Here is a 20,071-nt window from a genome sequence, read left to right on the forward strand (position 1 = left end):
AGTAAGTTTGCCATGTTAACAAAAGCAGAATAGTTTTATTTAGTGTTCATCTCACACCTTCGACAGCTGCAGCTGTCAGGCACAGAAATACAGTATTAAAATAAACTGAACAGAGTTGCTCATTGAAAAAATCACGCTATGCAAACCTGTGGATTGTAACATCAACAGTATAAAATGTAACAAAATTGGAATTTTTAATTTTTTTAAGCTTTTAAAGATAATAGTCCAGGCTATAAAACTATATAAGCATTGAATAAGAAATGTTAAAGTCAACAAGTCTACAACAGATACATCTTGTAAAAACTCAATAAATTATATATATATTTATAATATCTAGTAACATTTGAAATCATGCACAGTTTTGTACATTTTCTTTTTTTCAGTACAGGAAAACTCAACGCTTCGAGTACTTGGAATGTACACAATTAGCAGACATTTGTAAGAAAATACCAAAAAATTCTTTTTTTATTCCAACAAAACAGAACAAAAATCTATAGAAATCTACCTTCTCAAACTTCCATTGAAATAACCTCAAACTATAAATTATTTTAGGATAAGGATTTTGTGGCTCTAAGAAAAAGAAAAAATATCTTAAAATGAGATGCTGTCATCCTGTTATTCTGAAACATCGATATGTAATATGCACCAGAGAAAAATGGAAAGAAAGAATTCAGGCTGCAATTTGCCTTGCCTCTTTGTGGTAGGAGATAAATGTCTTCTGGACAAAAAAAAAAAACCCCAGCCCATAAAAATCCCCCAGCCTGACTCTCCCCTTGTCAGCTTGATCCACGCTGAAATTCCCCAGTTCACTTCTGTGCTTTTAAACGGCTATCCGACATCGAGGAACAAAACAGCACAGCATTTCAAACACAGAAAATCAGGCATCACTGGCATTTTCCAGTGAGTTAAACGCAAAACAAATACGCAGCTGTTGCACCTTTCCTGCAAACAGTGTCACTCTTCTTGCTATTTCGCTCATTTGGCATTTCTGAAGCCCAAAATACAACGGTGCTGGCAAAGGGGAAAAAAAAATTACCCCGCATCATCCAAAGTCAACATTTCGCTTTGCTGCATGCTTGTTATTAAATCGACCACAAAGAATACCTTCATTTGAAAATAGAAAAATAAACACCCACGCCCCCTTAATGCACAGTGGTTAAACTGATGGAAGAATTCTTGGCCCTGTTTTTCTGAAATATGTAAAAATCATCTCTCTGCTGCTATTTGTTTGGCTTTAACCACTGGTGATGTAGTGAAAAATAAACTTACTTTTGCTCACTGCAATCCAGGATAAACTAATATTTTTTTAATGAATACATATATATATATATATTTATAACATTAAATGTAATTTGTTAAAGGACTGTACACCTATACATTCTTTCAATATTTCCCATAAACACAAAAGAAAAACTTGATTAATATATTTTTTCTCCATTTTTAATAAGTTAAAAAAAAAAAAACCACCCATAAACTCGGTGAAATTTGAAGTTTACAGTAACACTACACTATTTAAACCGATGAACAGATATGTTAATGTCTATAAATAACTTTACAAATATACATGTTAAGGTACAATTTTTAAAACAAAACTGTGAAGATATAAAATAAACAAACAAACAATCTTTTCTTTCGCCCAGATCAGTGTATCCTAGATTGCAATGCTCAGATTTTGAGACTCTCTCTCAGTACTGCTTTCTGTTGCATTAGTTTTATACATTCTTTCTTTTAATATATTTATTTATATATATACAGGATATATTTATAGATATATACACAGATTCTCTGGAATAAACCTTTTTGATATAAGTTAAAGGCTCTTGCCTACAGGTACCCGTAACTTCTTTTTCCAAGTCACTGCACGTAGATGGAGCCAAACCGCTGGCATCAAGGGGTGGATGGAGGAGCTGCTCCTCTCCCCCTCACCCTTGGCAAGCAAAACCATGCAAACCCCCAAAAGCAAGACTCTTCCCCCCCCCCCCCCCCCCCCCCAACAGCTGTTCCCAAAGGTCGGATACAGCCTGAGACGCGTGTGGGCACCACACGCCGGGTCCCCCGGCGCTCTCGGATGGGCGATGCTCTCCTCCCCGGGCACACCCACGGCCACCGGCGGGTCTCTGCCCGTCCCTGGGGTCTGCGCCCGCCTTGGCACGGCCCCGTCGCTCCCAGCCCAGCGCAAGGGCCACCAGCCGCCGAGCCTGGCCAAAGCGCCGGCATTTCAGATGACTTGACTGTCTCTTTTTATCTTTTTTTTTTTCTTTTTCCTTTCTCCATGATGATTTGCATTTTACTTTTTTTTTCTTCTTCCAAAAAGGATTCCTTCTATGTAGCTGGGTAATACGCTCATGAAGCTATAAAAACGACGACAACAAAAATATAGATATTTTTATAAATATATGAATCCCTGCAGGCAACGTGGCTTTTCAGCTCCACCAAAAAGGTTCATGTACAGATTGCATAAGCAAAGAACTTCTACATTCTTTACACTTTGTTTGTTTGTTTTTAAAAGGAAAGGTTTTTTTCTTCCTCTTCTTCGTATTGCAGGCACAGAACGGCTACTCTGGCACTCAAAATGCAAGCATGGAGGCTGGGAGGTCTGCGCCCCCCCCAGGTTCAACATTCTCCTTAGTATTAAAAAAAAACCAACCATCCAAAACTTAAAAATAAACAAAAAATATCATATATGATAGGTCATCTTGGCAATAGATTAGTTCCTTGAGGCCAAACAGTGCTTCTTGACTTTTTATACAGCAAATGGGGGAAAAAAAAAACCAAACCAAAAAAAAACCCAAAACCCCCAAGAAAGTTAAATATTTTTTTTCACCCTGAACAGCTCAACACCACCACAAATCTCCAGGCACCACCACGCAGTTCCACTGGAAGATCCTTCACTACGGTTTCGTCCTTGGCGCCCCACCCTCGTGCCTCCGTGGGCACCCTGCCCACCTGTCCACCTGTCCGTCCATCTGCCCAGGGTGCCCTCACGTCCGGATGACGCCATTGCAGGGAGGGTGCTTGGGCAGGCAGGGCTCGTCGGGCAGCAGGTCATGTGCAAAGACCGAGTCATCCCCCGAGGAGCAGGTGCTGTGGGTGTCCTGGCCAGCCGGTGAGTACTGTTCGAAGGGCACCGAGAGGTCCAGGTACTCCTGCCAGGGTGACAGACCCATCAACGCTGCGTGCCCCCCACTGAGGCCCGAGCCACCCCTCCCCATGCCCACCCTACCACACTCACATCGGTGGACGTCACGGTGAGGACCCTGTCCAGGTCTTCCACCAGCTGCTTGAAGGTGGGCCGCTGCGAGGGGACGGCGTGCCAGCACTCCCGCATGATCATGTACCTGTGTGAGATGGCAGAGGAGACCATCACCCATGGTGGGGCTAAGCGGTGCCCACCTGCCCAGCCACTCACCCCCAAATTGCCTGAGAAAACAGCTATGGCCAACGTAACCTCAGCAATGGTGGCCCTGGCATATGGCCAGCTTGGGGGCGGAGGAGGAGGGGTCTGTGGAGCCATGCTCCTCACTATCGATCTCCTCATGTGTGTCTGTGCTCTTGACGCAGGAGGAGGAACCATCTTAAAGACGACACACCAGACCTGCACCCCCAACTGCGACCTGCCAAACGAGTCACGGGGCTGAGCCGAAATATGTTGGGGTGGGTAAACCCACCCGCTGCCAGCTCCACAGCCTCACGGTGGGGATGTCCCTCTGCCTGAACCATGGCCTGGGGTGGCATTTGGCGCAGAGGGAAGGGGGAGTGGGGCGAGGAGGTCACGCCCCACCACACACTCACAAATCATGGGTGCAGTTTGCGGGTTTGTCCATCCGATGGCCTTCCTTCAGGAGTTTGAAGAGTTCCTCAACAGGAATTCCCGGATATGGAGACCCTCCCAAAGTGAAGATCTCCCATAGTAGCACTCCAAAAGACCAGCTGGAAACCAAAGAAAGATCTTTAAAATTCAATGAGGTTTTTTTCCAAGTCCCCCCCATATCCCCTCCCCCCCCCGCTTGGCTTTATTTCTGTGCAGCCATGCATAGCTAACAAAGTCATCAATAGCATGACTAATTGCCTAGGCCATTTTTACTAGTTACTTGGAGATCTCTGCTGATCCAACTCAATAGCAAAGAAATCCCAGGCACCAAGTCTGAAATTGAAATGAGCATTTAATCAGATAGGTGACAGCCCATCTATTACCCCCAGCTCTTTGTTAGGTCTTCCACCAGCTCCAGTGAATGGAACAAATCAAATTATTCATGCACAGCTTCACTGAATTGCAGGCTTGGAACCACAGGCCACTAATTGTGCAAGCTGATACCAAAACTTGCTTGTTACAACACTCATTTCACTGGCCAAGCTGGGAGAAAAATACCCCAACAAAAATCAGCGGAGCACTAATGTTACACACTCCACTCTTGCAGCTGTGCTCTGGTTACAAGTCCTCGTTTTCAAAAATATCTTTTGCCTTCTTCATTTTCTTTTTAAAAACAGGGATTATCTGTCTGTTTCGCTTCCATACATGCTTGCTCTCCCATTCTCTAGCTTTGATTTATCTGTCATGCCCGCTGCTGCATTACCTAAGCATGGAAACTATGATTTAAGATCAATAAAAGCCAAAGTATGTGAAAAATACAGAAATAGAAAGATTCATTTGTCCAACTGCAAGCAGTGAGCCTTGAGGAACAGGCAGGCTGGCTGCTGAATTACTGTACAAATGCCATTATTGACCAAATATTGAAATAAAAAAGCCACGTACATGCTGAGCTACTTCAGTCCTTGCAAAGTTTAGATGTGATACCGATTTACATGTAAGGCAGGCTCTGCTGTTTGCTTACCGTACAGAGGCACCAGAACAGACAAGACAGGATTAAGAAAAATAAAGGCAAATAAATGAAGTGGCAAAATTAATCTGAGAATATATTTGTTGAATATTCTCTGTTCAACACTACTAACAGCAGACAGAGTATTTCAAGCTCATCCATGTACTCAAGCATAACTGTCTGGGGCAAAGTGTGGAGGAAGCTGAGGGTAATTTTTTTTGCACAGTTGTTTTTTGCACAAATTAGTTTGACTGCAGGCTGAATCTCCTCATCTATAAACTGGACAAGAAATACCTGCCTGCCTTCCAATAGTTTTCCAGCAGCTCACTACACATCCTTGGATGAAAGCAACTAGATAAGGGCAAAATAAAACCATGTGTGCAAAGCTGCAACTTGGAATCAATTCATTTGCTTTTGCATCCCCAGACTCCCCAGCAGTGAACGAGCCCTGCTGGTGCTCAGCAGCACGTTTGTCTCTAAAATACTATAGGTGTTGATTCCCCTGTCTTTTTATATATTTTTTTTAGAAGTGTGGGTATGCTTACACATCACTCTGGTGAGTATAGACCCGGTCAAACAGGGCTTCTGGAGCCATCCATTTCACAGGCAGCCGACCCTGTAATTAGGAAGACAATGGGAACATCCCATCAGCATATTCCCCCAGCCACAATGGCACCATCTGAATCTTCTTTTCTAATCCAGTTTGAAACATTTTCATTAACAACCGCATCTGCCTTCTCAGTCACTGGGCAAAGCAGTAGAGGCCACATACAAACAGATTAGAGCATCTGATCCCTGGATCTTCGCTGACAATCTTTGCAGTAAATGCTCTCTGTAGAGGACTGTATTTCACTGCCAAGGCAGGTTTAACAGATCAGAGCATCTAAATCTTTGCACGGGAACAGCATCCATTGCTCATAAATGCAGTGAGCTCTGCAGCGGAGCATGGGACAACACTTTCCATCTCTTTGGTTGGAAGAAGCAGTTTGACTCCAAGTTAGGCTGAACTTGAAGGGAAACTTCCAAGAATGAAGGCAAGGGCCAGATCCTCTAAGAATGAAATCCTAATCCCACTGGAGGCTGAAGGAGGAGGACTGATCCCAGGTTCCCAGGGGAACAGCCTACATCAGGGTCATAAACATGGTCTGTCACATGTAAGAAGACTAGATTAATTATAATTATTCTGGGCTTTCCTTGACCCCTGGAGGGAGTCAGAAAGGACTGTGTCATGTCTGAGGCATAATTTGGCTATGGGAGGGCTTTGTCCTCTTCTGACCCACTGTCTCACTGGGGGAGACAACTAGACATGGGACATAGGCAGGATGCACAAATGGGATTATGCTCTCAGCTCTCCAACAGAACTCAAACAGGGAAAATCCATCTGATCTAGGACCAAAATTCCTAAGAATTTTTATTAATGTATGATTAAGAAATACCAGCAATTAAGAAAGATTTCGGATATGACATTGGAAAGGATCAGTGGGCTTCATAGGACTGCTGGACATTTAGACCCCTTGCAGTTGCAAAGCCCTCAGGTTCTGCAGTAACCTCAACCTCTCCCACTGCCCTCTCTGCACTCTGTCGTAGTTGCAGTTTTTGGTCAGAGCTGAACATCTGCTGCAGGGCTCTGAACCAAGGCACAGGTCTTCTCTCCAGCCCTTCATTCATAAATTCATCTCTACAGAAAATACAAATGACCCTGGGACTCAGCCCTTGTCTGGGACCATCTTCTCTCTCAGCCTTGACAGTGGAGCCAAGGAGCTCAGCTGTAAAAAGGAGAGAGAAATGCATGAAAGCCAGGTAGCTCCAGGTATACAAAAAGTGACATTGCTCTGTCAAGGGCTCTGGTGGGACAGAAGTTGGCTCCTTGGGACCTTTATGAACAGTAGTGGAGCAGACTGGAAAGGGCTTAATTCCCCTTTGGTAAAAACCTTGGTTTCTCTTAGTCTAGAGCCTCCCGGCCAGAGCCAAGACCCCTCAACTGGATGCTAGCACCAGCAGTATCTGTCAGGAAGAAAATGGATGGTAAGTGGACTTCTGCAGCCATCCTATCTACAGCCCCTCCCATGGGTTGAGGTCACCAGCAGATTTCTTCCTCCTAAGCCTCTCTAGAAAGGGCCACTTGCTGCAGGGATGGCCAAATTCCCTGCCAGAAGGCGAACTGCACGTGTTTGGCAGCTCTGTACTTACATTGGTGGTTTTCTTGTAATAGTCGATGTTGTGAACGTCTCTAGCAAGGCCAAAATCAGCTATTTTCATCACATTGTCTTCAGTGACTAACACGTTCCTGGCTGCCAAGTCGCGATGAATGCACTGTGAAAGGTGAGCAAGTCAATAAATAAGGGCTTGTTAGCTGCCTGCGCCTGGAACCAACAGCACCGTGTGGTTTCTAAGCTGGTGTTTCATTGACTCCCAAGCTCATAAAGCTGTGGGCACTGCTTAACTCCTCGCTTTATGTGTCACTGCCCTATCATGCATACTTGGTGGGAGCCACCTCTTAGCAACACCTAATCGGCAGCCTCAGCGCTGACACAGCCACGTGTCTTTTCTCTCCAAAGGGGATGCTGAGATGAGAAAGCCAACCCTCCTCTTCTGTGGGTGCCTACTGGGACATGAAGCTTTATTTCTTCCCTGCTCTTCCTCCAGAAAGAGGAGTGAGGGCTGATGTTTGAAGGAAAAAAATCCTCAAATTACGATATCCCCAATACATCCAAAATACATAGAATCGTAGAATGGTTTGTGTTGGAAGGGACTTTTAAAGGTCATTTAGTCCAACCCCAACATCATAGTTGTTAGCTGAGGAAGACAACAAATTAGCCTGCACTGTGCAGAAAGGGAATTTAAAGCCACCATGAACCATCCACCCTGAACTGCAGTCACAGGACGAACACATCTGACAGCTGAAGCTGAACTTGCTCCTGCTGTAGTGCTCCCTGCCCACAAAAAGAGGTCGCGCCAGCTGGTGCACAGCTTCCTGAACCCAAAGCCTGATTCTCCACTTGCTGATGGCAGGGTAAAGCAGGACTAATCCCAGGCTATGATGCAAGCAAATGCAGCAACAGGCTCAACACGCAAAGTGCTCCTCAGGGAGCATCCTGGGCATGGCCATGCATCCAGCCAAATCCACCGCCAGCTCCGCGCCTCACCAAGCTGGTGACAGCCACAAACATTCAAGCTACACCCAGGACCTCAGCTTCCTTGTAGGTGCTCTGCATCTTTAGCAATCTCAGAAAGGACGTGAGGGGGACAGGGAAGCATGCAGCTCCTGACTGTTGTCTGAAGTACTGTATTCTGCACTTCTACAGCGGAAACTCACAACTTGGTGTGACGCTCACCCTGACCACTGCTGCCCGAGCCTCAGGATCACATCTGAAAGCCAGTCACCTCTCTGAGTGGTAGAGGTTGAATTGCTGAGGAACTGCACCAAGGTCTGGATGGCTTGTGCTTTTGTAGGTGTTTTGGGGATGCTAACAGGCCTGCAGGTGACAGCGAGGGCTGTGCAGCTGCATGGCTCATGGATGCAGCTGGCATGTGGGAACTTCTGCATATGGGGTGAAGCCTTCTGCAAAAAACCCAAGATACTTTATACTGAAAAATCTGGTCTCTAAAGGGAAAAGCCTGTAATGCTTTGCCTGAGCTGCCTTACACATGGACACACAGATCACTGCATGCCTTTGAACACACGGGACTGACCAACACTCCTACCAAATGAGGTTTCTCAACTCACTTTCTGAGATGCCAAGTACTCCATGCCACGGGCCACCTGGTAGGCGCAGGAAACCAGGTCTTTAAATGTCAGCTGCTCCTCCGGCAGCTTGCAGGTGTCGAAGGAATAGTCCATGCCAGGTGGGCGACGTGCCCTGAGGTATTCCCGCAAGTTCCCCTTCGACGCGTATTCTACCAACACGTAGAGTGGCCCTGCAAGCAAGAGCACATCAGCATCCAGCGGAGGAACAGCTAACCACCGAAATTTTATCTGGGACCTTCTGGGCAGCCACTGAGCAATTACACAGAAGGGATGTCAAACCTAAGCCTCCCACGGCCCTGCGAGCACCGGGCTGCTTTGCTACGTACCGTCCTGCGTGCAGGCACCGAGGAGGTTAATAATGTTTTTGTGCTTCCCAATCATCTTCATCATTTCCATTTCAGAGACCAGGTCAGACAGGTCCTTGTCTGTGGCATCGTCTGGAGAAAGCAAGAGACGAAAGCAAAAGAATGTCAGGAAGAAAATAAGTGTTTTGTGAAGTAGTTAATGCAACTGCTGTGTAGCCATGCGGGGCTTTGATAGGGAAACGGTACTCAAAATATGGCAGTGTTTGTTTTTATTCTACTTTGGGAAGCAGAATCAAAACAAAAAAATACTATCTCAAAAAAAGGAGAATATTTGCTCAAGAGAAAAAACAAACAGATCAAGAGAAATCTTCGTATGGAAATCGATAAAACCTTTCCTCTTCTGTTTCATCCTGCTACGTATTAAAGAAAAAAATCAGTTTTGGTACCTGGCACCAGTTTCCTTTTCTAATTGTCTCCCTCCCTTATCTCCAGGGGCCAAGACTGAAGGGTGGGGGACAGTCAGAGCTGGGAGAGGGACTAGCAAAAGAACATATTTTTTACATGGAAAGCTGTAATTTTTCTACTAAAGTAGAAAAATGGGGGAAAACCTCCCCAAATCAATGCTTTGGTTTGGAAAGATGGAAATGTTCCTGCTTCCAAAAACAACTTCAGAACGGACTGAAGGAAATATAAATTAAAAGAATCCCTTTCTGATAAGAAATACTATTTTGTTAAAGATGTCATCCCATGTAACTGCAAACCCGTGCTGCTCGCTGTTGGGAGCATCCACTCTGCTTGCTCCAGCTGAACTCCTCAGGGTGATTTTGTCTGTGTTGTCTGTGGTTACTCTGTGTGTGGGAACGATGGGAAACAGACTCATCCGAAGGTGCCCAGTGACTCCCCCATTTTTGGCCTCCCTTTAACCTCTCAGCAGTTTGGTATCAAGTTTCTTCAATGAAGAAACTCCTCAAGAAGGAGTTTGTCAACCGAATTTCTGCAAACTCCACCTGAGCTTGTTGCATAAGCTTTTGCTAGAACAGACAGTGCTGGTTACAGGAGTAAGGAGTGGGCTGATTTATGAAGCTGGCTAGAAGTGAAGGGGGTTCCCCCTTCTTCACAGGGATGCTATTTCCCCTTGGCAGAGAACTGGGTTAATTCCCATTCCCTCTTCCTGATGGGATTTGCACTTTTACATACTATCCAAGGAGAGAACCCTTGCCCCCAGGCTATGTGGGTGAAGGGAAAGAAAGGCTGTTCTTGCTTTCTTCTGTTGTATCTGTTTGTATCAAAGACTCTTTTGAGAAGGAACAAGAGGAAAACCCAGTGCAATCTGCCCTTTGTAGACTCCCCATACCTTTTAACATCTTGACAGCAACTGTGATGGCCTTGTTTGGCTTGTCCTTATCAATGCCAATCGCTTCTGCCATCACCACTTGGCCAAAACACCCCTCGCCGAGCGGCTTCCCCAAGGTCAGGCTGGAGGGAGGAACAAGCAGGTGCGTCAGTGGGTACCGGGGTGGTGACACTCCCGGGAGGCAAGGGGACCCTGACCCGTGGGTTGACTGACCGGGAGCGTGCCAATTCCCACTTGGGATCAGGAGGCAGTTCCAGCTCAGATACATTGGCTAGCATCGGCCCGTCACTGGAGGAGAGGCGTGTGATCCGGACCAGGGGCGTGTTGGAATTCATGGAAGAGTTGGACTCCAACGACACCTGCTTGGGTAGAGCAAATGAAGTGTTATTGCCAACTGTATTCCTAGGGAAAGCAGTGCCTGAGATGGGTCACTGAGGGGGTTTGAGCCATCTTTGGCCACTGTCACCTTTCTGGTCATTTCTAAATGGGAAATCCCCCCACGCTCTACTTCTCCCCTCACCCTTGCAGAAATGCACTGACGTAGGCACTTGTGGTCAGGTTTTTAGCTGGTGGAAAGGAGAGACAGGTCAGCGAGTGCCCTCCAGCAGGCAGGAGGTATAATCTGTTCCGTTACTCTGTTTGCATCCCTTTAGCACATACAGGCTATGGCGGGATTTCTCCTGTTCTGGCTCTGTAAATGTCCACCACGAGCTTGCACCCAGAGCTGTGAAATCTGTAGCCTTCACTATGTGGTTTTACATAGTGCCTTTTGCTCCTGCCCCTCTGCAGTTACACAGGGCAGAGCGTCTCTAACTGCATGGAGAGAGAGGACCCCCTCCCACCTCCATGAGAATTGGTTCAAGTCACCAGTGACCTCTGTGAAAGCAGAACTGAGCACAATTAAACATGCTCTTACTCCCCAAATCCCCACTCCACCAGGGTGCCTAGACTAAACTGTTTCCCTGCAAGGTGTGCTATCTGTGGCACCCACAGCTGCACTGCCAGCCTCTCTTGCACAAGGGCGACAGAAACGCAGCTGCTTGAGGGCTGCTCATGAACCAGAGTCATCTGCCACCAGCTACTGCTCCGCCGGGACAAATCACTAAAAGGGGTTTAACTCCTAGACTGCAGCCAACTTATGTCCCTCTTGAGCAATGTTTTTCTGGCAGAGCTTCTCACCTAGAGAGAAAATTTCAAGGAGGGGAAGAAAAAAATAAAAAAGAGGGATGACCATAGCGGGGAATAGGAATCTTGTATCTACTTTCTGTTACCTGTCTCTTGAGTGGAAATTTGGAGACTTTCTGTACAGTGGGGGTGTTCATGGCTTTTTTGTTTGGCATTTTCATCCTGCAGATAATCACAATGACCAGCACGAGGATGAAGAGAACAAAGCCAGTGCCATAACTGAGAATGCCAGCGTACACTGAGCCTGAATCATCCATTTCCATGAGCTCCTCTGCTGCGGGGTGACAAGAGATGGTGGTCAGGACGGGGCGGGCAGCTGGCCGCATGCAACTACACACATGCAGCAAAAGGAATTTGGGAAGGACTTGCTCATCAGCCCCAATTTTCTGAGTGACTTCAGTGAGGGGACTCTCCTAGGCCAGTGGTTTTCCACCTGTGGCTGTAGCTAAAACACTAGTTCAGTTTGCCTTTTTTGCGGTTACTTTACTGCTCTTTGCTGCAACCCTGGGATTCTAAGAACCTTCAGCCCACAGGTTGAAAAGCACTGCTCTAGGCTGAACACCTCTTCACATGTCTGTGCTGTCCCTCTGACCCAGATCTTGCTTTCCCACATATCCACGTCACATAGCTGGATGCCTTGGATGTGCAAAGGCTGTAGGACTGGGGTTTGCTGCACTTTGCTCATTCAGCTTCTCCAGCAAAGATTTCCACCTGACCAGTGCCTGCCCTGAGGGACCAAGGGACTTGAAGGGCACCCAAGGATAAGGTATCACACAGGGAAAAGCCTCACAAGACCAACCTGCATCATTATTTCATAAAAACTTAGTTCTGCTGGGAAGAGGCTGGAAGGTCTGGCCCAGAGAGGTGGCTGAGCCAGGAGGGTGATGGCATGAGCCCATCAGCAGTGGTTACCTGCTAGCAAGACTTTTTTGGGACCAGCAAAGCTCAGCTATTGTTTCTCTCCTTGTTCCTTTCAGGACAGGCACATAGACCAGAGGAAGGAGCCACGGTGGGACTAGTTTTCTATCCCCCAAGGGCGTGCTGGAATCAGAGGAACAGTCAGCAGTAAGAAACTTTATAATGAAGTCATGGCGATGGGGTTAGCTCGCTAACGGCTTGCATACATCACTGCTGCTCCAAAGCAGCACCTTCGGCAAGCAGCGGGAGCCTTGCCCCTGGCAGCAGCAGGCTCCGAATCAGGTCTTCGGTGGCTGTGTCCAGGGGACATGGAAAAAGGGCTGTCAGTGACATTGCGGGCTGTGCCAGCCTGCGTGTCAGCTGTGCAAGGCCTAATGGTATCAAGCGGCCATCTCCTCCTGCGGGGAAGGGTTACCAGATCTCCCACGATCAGGCACTACGGCCGGTGCCACAGCTCGGCTGCCTTGGCTCACACCATCCCACCCTCTGCTCCACGTCTCCCTTCTCCCTTAGTGTGGACAGGGGTTTACAAGCAGAGGTTCCCCAGACGGGCTGTGTCCTCCACCTTCTCCGCGGGTAGTGCTTCGGGGCCTGCTGCTGCATGGACGGCTGCCCTTCACTGTGTCTGACTTCAGTATAAAGTTCCACTTCAGGTTTTTTGTGGGTTTTCTCCCGATTATTCTTTGCTTAAGTAAGAGGTGTGAGTTTATACATTGTAAAAACAGTGTAACAGTTGGATGAGACAGTATCAGGAGATTCTCAAAATAACAGAGACATTAGTCTTCTAAACAAAGGAAATGATTTCTCATCCAGCGGATGGCAGAAGCAGAAACAAGATCAGATCAGCTATTTTAGAGCTGGCAAATAAACAGAGAAAAGACCAGCAGATCCCTCCGGCAGCAGGGTTGGGCATGAAGGAAACCCTCTTGAGACCCAGTAAAAGTGGTAACATCCAAATCACTGCACAGATAAAGTGAGGATTAGAAATGCCTAAGTTTCCAGTTCCTAAGCACATCCTGAGATGGATGTGTTGCAAGATGGACCCAAGTGTGGTCTATGACTGGGTGAGCCAAAGTGGGGTGTATAGGATTTTGGGTGCCCTTTCAGTAAGGGTCTATTGAACATACTCCAGGTCTGTTCTTGCACTATCTGCAAGGCACAGCACCTACGAGATTCAATATGAATAGTGCTGGTGCTTTCTTGGACCATGCTCGTGCCTCCCCCATAGCTGAAGGGAGATTCTGCAGGTGAAGGGACAGCACAGCCTTGTCCCTTTCTCTGGGAGAGCAGATCCTTCTGTTGCATATTCTGTGCTGGCTTCATTGTCAATGAGAGCTTTGCACATGAAAAGCCCACAAAACTGAGGTCATTCTGGCCTCGGGTTTCAAGCCCACTGCAGCTTTCATCGGTCCCAGCTGGAGCAGGCAGCATGCAATGCCCCTGGGAGCCAGGACTCCTGGTCTCTCTCTGCAGATGACTCTCCTCGACCTTCTGTTTGAGATAGCTGTCTTGGTCTGTTCATCCGTGAAGCGGAAATAATGCTACAGGGAGGGAAGGGTGTACTCACACCAACCACTTATGCATCTAATTTTAGGTTAAGATATGAGGTTAGACAGAAAGGTTCCTTCGTAAGATGATCCACAGTCCATGTCCAATTTAGGTGCCCTGGATCATCTGACGGGGAGGTTTCCTCCTCCCACTGGCAGCGTAAGAAGACAAAGCTCCTAATTTTGGCACTTAACAGTCTCCTAACAAAGAGGCTGTGAATGCTTCTCCTTGTTATCCAGGTCAAAAAAAGATACTGGACATTTTGCATCATTACTGCAAACATAATTTAGATCTTGAGACGCAATGCAAAAAGTGTCAGCTGTGAATATGCAACAGAGGTCTTCTGCTGTGCGGATTTACCACCCGCACAGCAAATCCCAGAGGAGAGCCCTCCCTGGATAACGTGCCCTCTTCCAAGCAAGGGGCGGTCTGCAGGAACTTGGCATTTCTAAAGCAAAACATTAAGGCACCCTGGAGAGGGAAAGAGAGGCCAGCACAGAAGGAAATACCTGGTAGCACCGTCAGCCAAGCAGAGTGATGTGAGAACCCAATAGAATTCCCTGCGAGACAAGTATATTCCCCAGCATCCTCAAAAGTAACATTTCGCAAGTACAGAATCTCTAGCTCCTTATCCGTTGTGTTAACACCTGCCGTCTATGGGGAAAAAAAACACACACATATAGAAAGAGGGAAAACAGAGAACAAGCCACATTCCCAGCAAGTGTGAGGACACCACAGGCAAATTTTAAAAGCAGATTAAGGTGGGTTGGTTTTTTTTTTTTTCCAATGGCCCATCTTCCACATTTATTTATTCATTCCCCTCTGCAACCTGTAGTCAAAAGCAAAAAAAAAAGTTCCCTTCACCAGGTTCTTACTCTGTCCCACTAAAGAAGCATGCAAGCAAAAGCATCCAAATGAAAAATTGCCCCCACAATATGACTGACTTTGAGTTAGTAGGGTAAGTATGGGGGGGAGGGGGGAAGAAAGATGGTAAAATAGAGAGGAAAGACAGAAAGAAAGGACAAAGGAGGGGAGATGTAGTGGGGAAGACTCAAGTGCTGATCAGAGGAACATACATTTTGATTCATCAGTTCACTGGAAAATAACAGAATTTTACAATTTTTTAGATTTTGTTTCAGAGTGGGCATCTCACAGCCATACATTCATCACACAGCCCTTGATGCTGTAATATAACTCAGGTTGATTACAAGAAGGTGCTTGTAAGGAAATTTCCTGCAGTGGCACTGAGCAACACAGCAAGCCAAACCCTCCAGGCCAGAGTCAAACCCAGAGCCCATGGAGATTGCTGCTTCTCTCTGCTAACGTGTTTGCTTGCACGAGCCACCATTGATATTTATTTCTCCATTACTTCTCCAAGGGACAGAAATCTGTGTACTGATTAGATCAGTTTTACGGGTGAAAATCTGGAAACGGCTTGGTTTTCCAGAGCTTTGAACATCACATGTCATTAACATGCAATTCTGTTATCAGCACTCAACTGTAAGAAGGGAAAGGAATAAAAGCGTGAAGAGTTGATAGCAAAATTTGACAGTCATTTTATTGTGGGAATTTTTCCATGGCAATTGCTGTATAGGCGTAACATTCTTGTAAAAAAAAAAATTAGCAAGAAAACAAGATAAAGCCATTCAGCGTCAGTTGACAGGGTATAATACAAAATGAATAGTAATTTTAATCACTAGCTTCTTTAAAATGTTATAGCTCATTCTTGCAGTTGCCACGGCCTTGGGACAGAGTCTGTGGTTTACCTGGTTTTGGTTTGCGAATGTGGAGCCAAAATGGTTTTTCGGCTATGCCTACGAAATTGTTGGCTCTACACAGATATTCTCCTTCATCTTGTTCTGTCACATTGAACAGATTTAGGTTAGCATCGGCTTCAGCGTTTTTACTGATCCAAGACTGCAGGAATAGACAGAAACCTGAACTTCAGTAAACCAAACAATACCTCCATCGCACCTACATTAGCTAGGATTGACTGTTCACGGCTATTTTTTTTGGCTGTGGCAACATCCCCGGCTCACCCCGTGGTGAGAGACCTAACCCAGGACTTGGGTGAAGAAGAGAAGTTGCGTTTGGCCCCCAAACCACGTGCAAGTGAACTCCCTTCCCTTCACTAGCGGCATACATGTGATTTCTTTTTTTAAAACAGACCAATTTCCCACTTCTCCATCTGACAGCAGTCAAAGGCCCTACAGTTTCTTAATAGCTCTGCAGACAGGAGCACCAGAGAAAGGGCTTAAGTAGAGATTTGTGTTTGCAACCCAGCTCAGGCAAATACTGTTTCAATTATCAGATTCCAAAATAGAATTTGGAAACAAAATATAAGCAGTGGCGGTCTGAAACTCGCTGCTGACTTTGCCTTTCAGAAATTAGCTGTAATTTTTTCCACTGCTTATAGGAGCCTCTTCTTTACTAAATAAAGTGGTGCATATAAATCAAACAAACTTCAGACTCTTAAGCAAGGGTTTTATTTTTCTTCTTTCACGCTGCCACAACAGCACATCAGACTTTTCCCTAAACAGTTGTTTTTATTTTGGTTGAAAATGCACAACTGTTTTGGGAGGCCTCAGAAGCAGCCTAGGGAAAGTCTAGGAAAAAATATCAGCTTCAATTCTGGAAATTAAAATAAAACAACTGATCTTCTCATTTTTGGTCTTACGCTCCCTAGCCCAGTCTCAGTGCCTTTGATTTCAAGGCCTGATCCTGCCAATATGACTTGCAGCCCATTAAAATCAATAGGACTGCCAGATCTGATACGTTATTAGGGACTGAACCCAGAGGTAGCATCAGAGAGGGGCCCCCATGTCCATGTCTGATGACAAACATCACTGTTTTTGACCTGCTGTCATCTATAAAGCTTATGTGCTGGTAAGTTTGTCTGTCCTGACCAGTGGGGAAACGTGCCTGCCTGCTGTTGCTGCCTTGTTTATAATTAAACCGGGCATGTTTCAATGCAGAACATACAATTTAGCCTTTGACAAAGCTTGGGCACAGTGTTGCCAGCCCCCCCTCTGTCACTGGAATGCATTTAGTGCTCTTCTGCGAAGAAAAAGGGGTTTCCTTTGATCACAGATTAGCCCAGGCTTTCAGGAACTGACGCAGGTGATGGCTTGGTTTTGTCAGGCTGTTTGAAAAATAGGTTGAAAGTACAGCATTCTATTTATCCATCAGGACTGGGGAGGGTTTTGACACCCCACCCCACCCCACCCCACCCCCACCCCCACCCCCACCCCATTTAGATGTGAAGGGAGAATTTAATGTGCTGGGCACCTCTCCTTCCCCCTCACTCCAATGGAGACCGCAGCACTCCCCACATACAAACTGCCCCATAGCAGCTCCTACACTCCACAAAATCTCCTGAAGGCAGGAGGGAAGGGCAGGCTGATAAAAAGCCTTATCTCCCTGCAGGCATCACAGCACCAGGCAGGAGGGAGCCCCTTCTAAAGCAGCTGTGGGCAGGAAAGGGCTGTTAGCAGCATCCTGCTCCAGCAGCATGGCCAGGGTGCTGGGTGAGAGCAACAGCACTGTGTGGCATGAGGGGAATGAGCCCATAGAGCCAACTGACTGGCCCCAAGATGACAGTGAGATAGTTTTATCAGATCTTTATTTTTAAAAAACAGGCACACAACACTTTAAAAAAAAAAACAACCCTGCAAAGCTGGGCCTGATACAGCTCCACGGAGGCCCAGTACTGGCGCACAAAAGATGCATCCCAAAATGGAAATGCTCCGTGCCCCAGCGCTGATGCCGGCATTAATACAATTCAAAGCATTCCTGATTAACCAGAAGTAGTAAATAGACGTGTGCTGGTCCTATTCAGCAAAAAAATAAAACCAAACAAAACTTGTGCTTTCAAACGCCTGCCTGTGCTCCCCTTCGAGGAATGCAGAGCCTTTGCTGTCCACAGAAGAGAAGGTATTTGGCAATTCTAATTACCTAGCCACCCCGGTGCCGCTCCAACTTAATTTTAAAACACTATTTATACGGACTATTTATATATTCTTTGCCACAGCAAAATGGGAGCTTGTGCTTGTGACACAAGGCACTGTTCGCAGCAGCTCTGCAAACTTCCAAAAGGTAGCACTTTATCCCAAGGGGACCACACACGGAGCTCGGAGACTATACTAGATGGCATGTGACACAGCCAGCTATTCAGAGCTTGGTACCGGGCTGTGAAACCAGGGAGAAATTCAAATATGCATAATTCAAACACATTTGGAGAGACAGCAAGAAAATAAAACGTTTTATCAACTCGCGAGAAGCGCATGTTGCCAATCCTGAAGAACTGTCTCCAGCCATTTCTTCCAACCAATCTGTTATTTCAATCTGTGTAATTATTTCCAGGGTCTCTGGCTTTTATTATCATGTATCTGGCTGAGTTACAGTTTTGTAGATGCTGTCTGATAAGTGTTTTTTTTAAAAAAAAAAAAAACAAAAAACAAACTTCATACAAAGAGAAGGGTGCGTGCAGCAGGATGTGCATGGGGAACATCCATGCACAGGACAACCTCGGCTTGAAACTGCAGGGACAAAATCTGCTTTCAGCTGTAACTGCAGAGCCAGACAAAACGCATTTGGCCCTATATATTTTAATAAATACCAACACAGGATGCCTTTAACTATTAAAAGAAAAAAAATGGGGTTTAAAAAGTCCAATGTGCTTTTCACTCTCTACTTCTTATATCTGCATAGGCTGAGGAGAACCAGACCCGCTGATTCTGGATATAATCTGGAAGTTCCCTTTCAAGAAAGCATTTTACCAAGTAGTGTCTTACTAAGGGAGTTTTTGCTCAATAAAAAACAAGGCTTTCCTGAGCATGGATAATAGCAATGCTCACAAATGTTAGTGGCTGGAACAAGACTATCTTGGCTCCCAGGTGCTGGTAGTTCAGTATTATTTAGTATGTGCACGCTGCAGTGTGTTTACTTGGAAAAGGAAAGAATGTGTTTTAGTTGGGAGCCTTCTATTTTAATAAGCCCTGAAAATACCTCTATTGAAGCTGTAAAAAAAGGTTATTTTTACAATTTTATGTCAAATGCAATCTGTCAGCTTCTCTTTTACTATGCTGCATTTCTCACAGTTGCCTCAGCTCTTACAACTACTTTGCTTATCTGTGCCACTACAGTAGTTGTGTTATCTCTGGCAAACAGAGGAGTCTGGAAGACTGACTTTAGAACATTTTTGCTGTACCCCCTCCAAAAAGCAGAGTATTCCACTGTGCAGGCCTAAAGGAAAGAACAATCCCAACAGCTGCTCTTGGGTTATTCTCATTATATTTTCTTAGATATGAAACAATTACAGAAAATGAGACCTTGAGTTCCCAAAAATCTGATTTAAATAATTATTATCCTTCTAGGAACTGTGGCATTGAACATATTCTGTTGGGAGTTTCTGGTTTGCATTGCACTGTAAGTCTAAGGCTTATTTATAAACAAGTAAATAAAGTTTATGGTTTCCATTGATGGCAAGCACCTTTTACTCAGTGCTGGTCTCTCTTGCCATGAGTATGGCAGTGGGTTACTTTGAAGAGCATCCCCACAACGTAGCTACCATCTCTCTAACACAGAGACGAAGGGAGAGGAAGGCCTGCCCTGAGGGTGAGAAGAAGGAGCGTGTACCAACCTTCAGCACCGTGACATAGGGTGTCCCATCAGGTCCATATTTGCTACCATTGACTTCCACGTGTTTCAGCCACTGAATGTGAGGCTGGGCATCGCTGTAGACCTTGCAGTGAAACTCTACATTGCTCCCTACCACCACAGTCTGGTTGGCAGGGAGCCCTGCTTGTAGGATTGGTCGGTGGGGTGACCTTTCTGAAAAAAAGAGAAAAGAGGGAAATCCTCATTTGCCCATCCTTCCTCCGGGAAGGATTTTCCTCTGAACCCTTCATCTCCTGGCTTTTCAGCAGAAAGGCTGCAGACTGGGATTGTCTTCCCTAGGTGTCCTGGGCAGCGCTCTACCCAGTACTTCTCAAGCCAAACAGGGAAGAACCACCTGGGAATGTAGGAGGCATCTCAGCCCTGCCATTCCTTCTGACCCTTCAGCAGACCAGCTAAGTAATTTATTGATCACAGATCTGAGGCTGAATTGTTGGCCAAAAGTAAGCTTGATGTTGGTTTCAGAAGATGGGTTTCAGCCCTTTGGGAAAGAAACCAAGCTTCTGCTTCCCATATCCCA

At 46.0% G+C, this 20,071-nt stretch overlaps 1 protein-coding gene across 8 annotated transcripts in view; it reads right to left on the reverse strand.

Annotated features, from left to right (window-relative positions):
• Positions 1–2,381: 2,381 nt before the first annotated feature.
• The window catches only part of FGFR3 (fibroblast growth factor receptor 3), a 55,796-nt gene continuing 38,106 nt past the window's right edge, over positions 2,382–20,071 (reverse strand). For 2 of the 8 annotated variants that reach the window (XM_075092065.1, XM_075092070.1), the window contains 12 exons: positions 19,517–19,707; positions 15,642–15,792; positions 11,496–11,683; positions 10,438–10,583; positions 10,225–10,346; positions 8,892–9,002; positions 8,545–8,735; positions 7,008–7,130; positions 5,363–5,433; positions 3,793–3,930; positions 3,233–3,338; positions 2,382–3,146 (listed from right to left, as the gene is read on the reverse strand). In XM_075092065.1, the coding sequence (XP_074948166.1) occupies positions 2,982–3,146; positions 3,233–3,338; positions 3,793–3,930; positions 5,363–5,433; positions 7,008–7,130; positions 8,545–8,735; positions 8,892–9,002; positions 10,225–10,346; positions 10,438–10,583; positions 11,496–11,683; positions 15,642–15,792; positions 19,517–19,707 (1,703 nt within the window). In that variant the 3' untranslated portion in view covers positions 2,382–2,981. Of the gene's footprint in view, positions 3,147–3,232; positions 3,339–3,792; positions 3,931–5,362; positions 5,434–7,007; positions 7,131–8,544; positions 8,736–8,891; positions 9,003–10,224; positions 10,347–10,437; positions 10,587–11,488; positions 11,684–14,384; positions 14,530–15,641; positions 15,793–19,516; positions 19,708–20,071 lie in introns of all 8 variants that reach the window. The other 6 variants (XM_075092062.1, XM_075092069.1, XM_075092063.1 and 3 more) reach the window with 5 other exon arrangements.

The sequence above is a fragment of the Phalacrocorax aristotelis genome, chromosome 4, assembly GCF_949628215.1.
Source record: "Phalacrocorax aristotelis chromosome 4, bGulAri2.1, whole genome shotgun sequence".
Taxonomy (NCBI): Eukaryota; Metazoa; Chordata; class Aves; order Suliformes; family Phalacrocoracidae; genus Phalacrocorax; species Phalacrocorax aristotelis.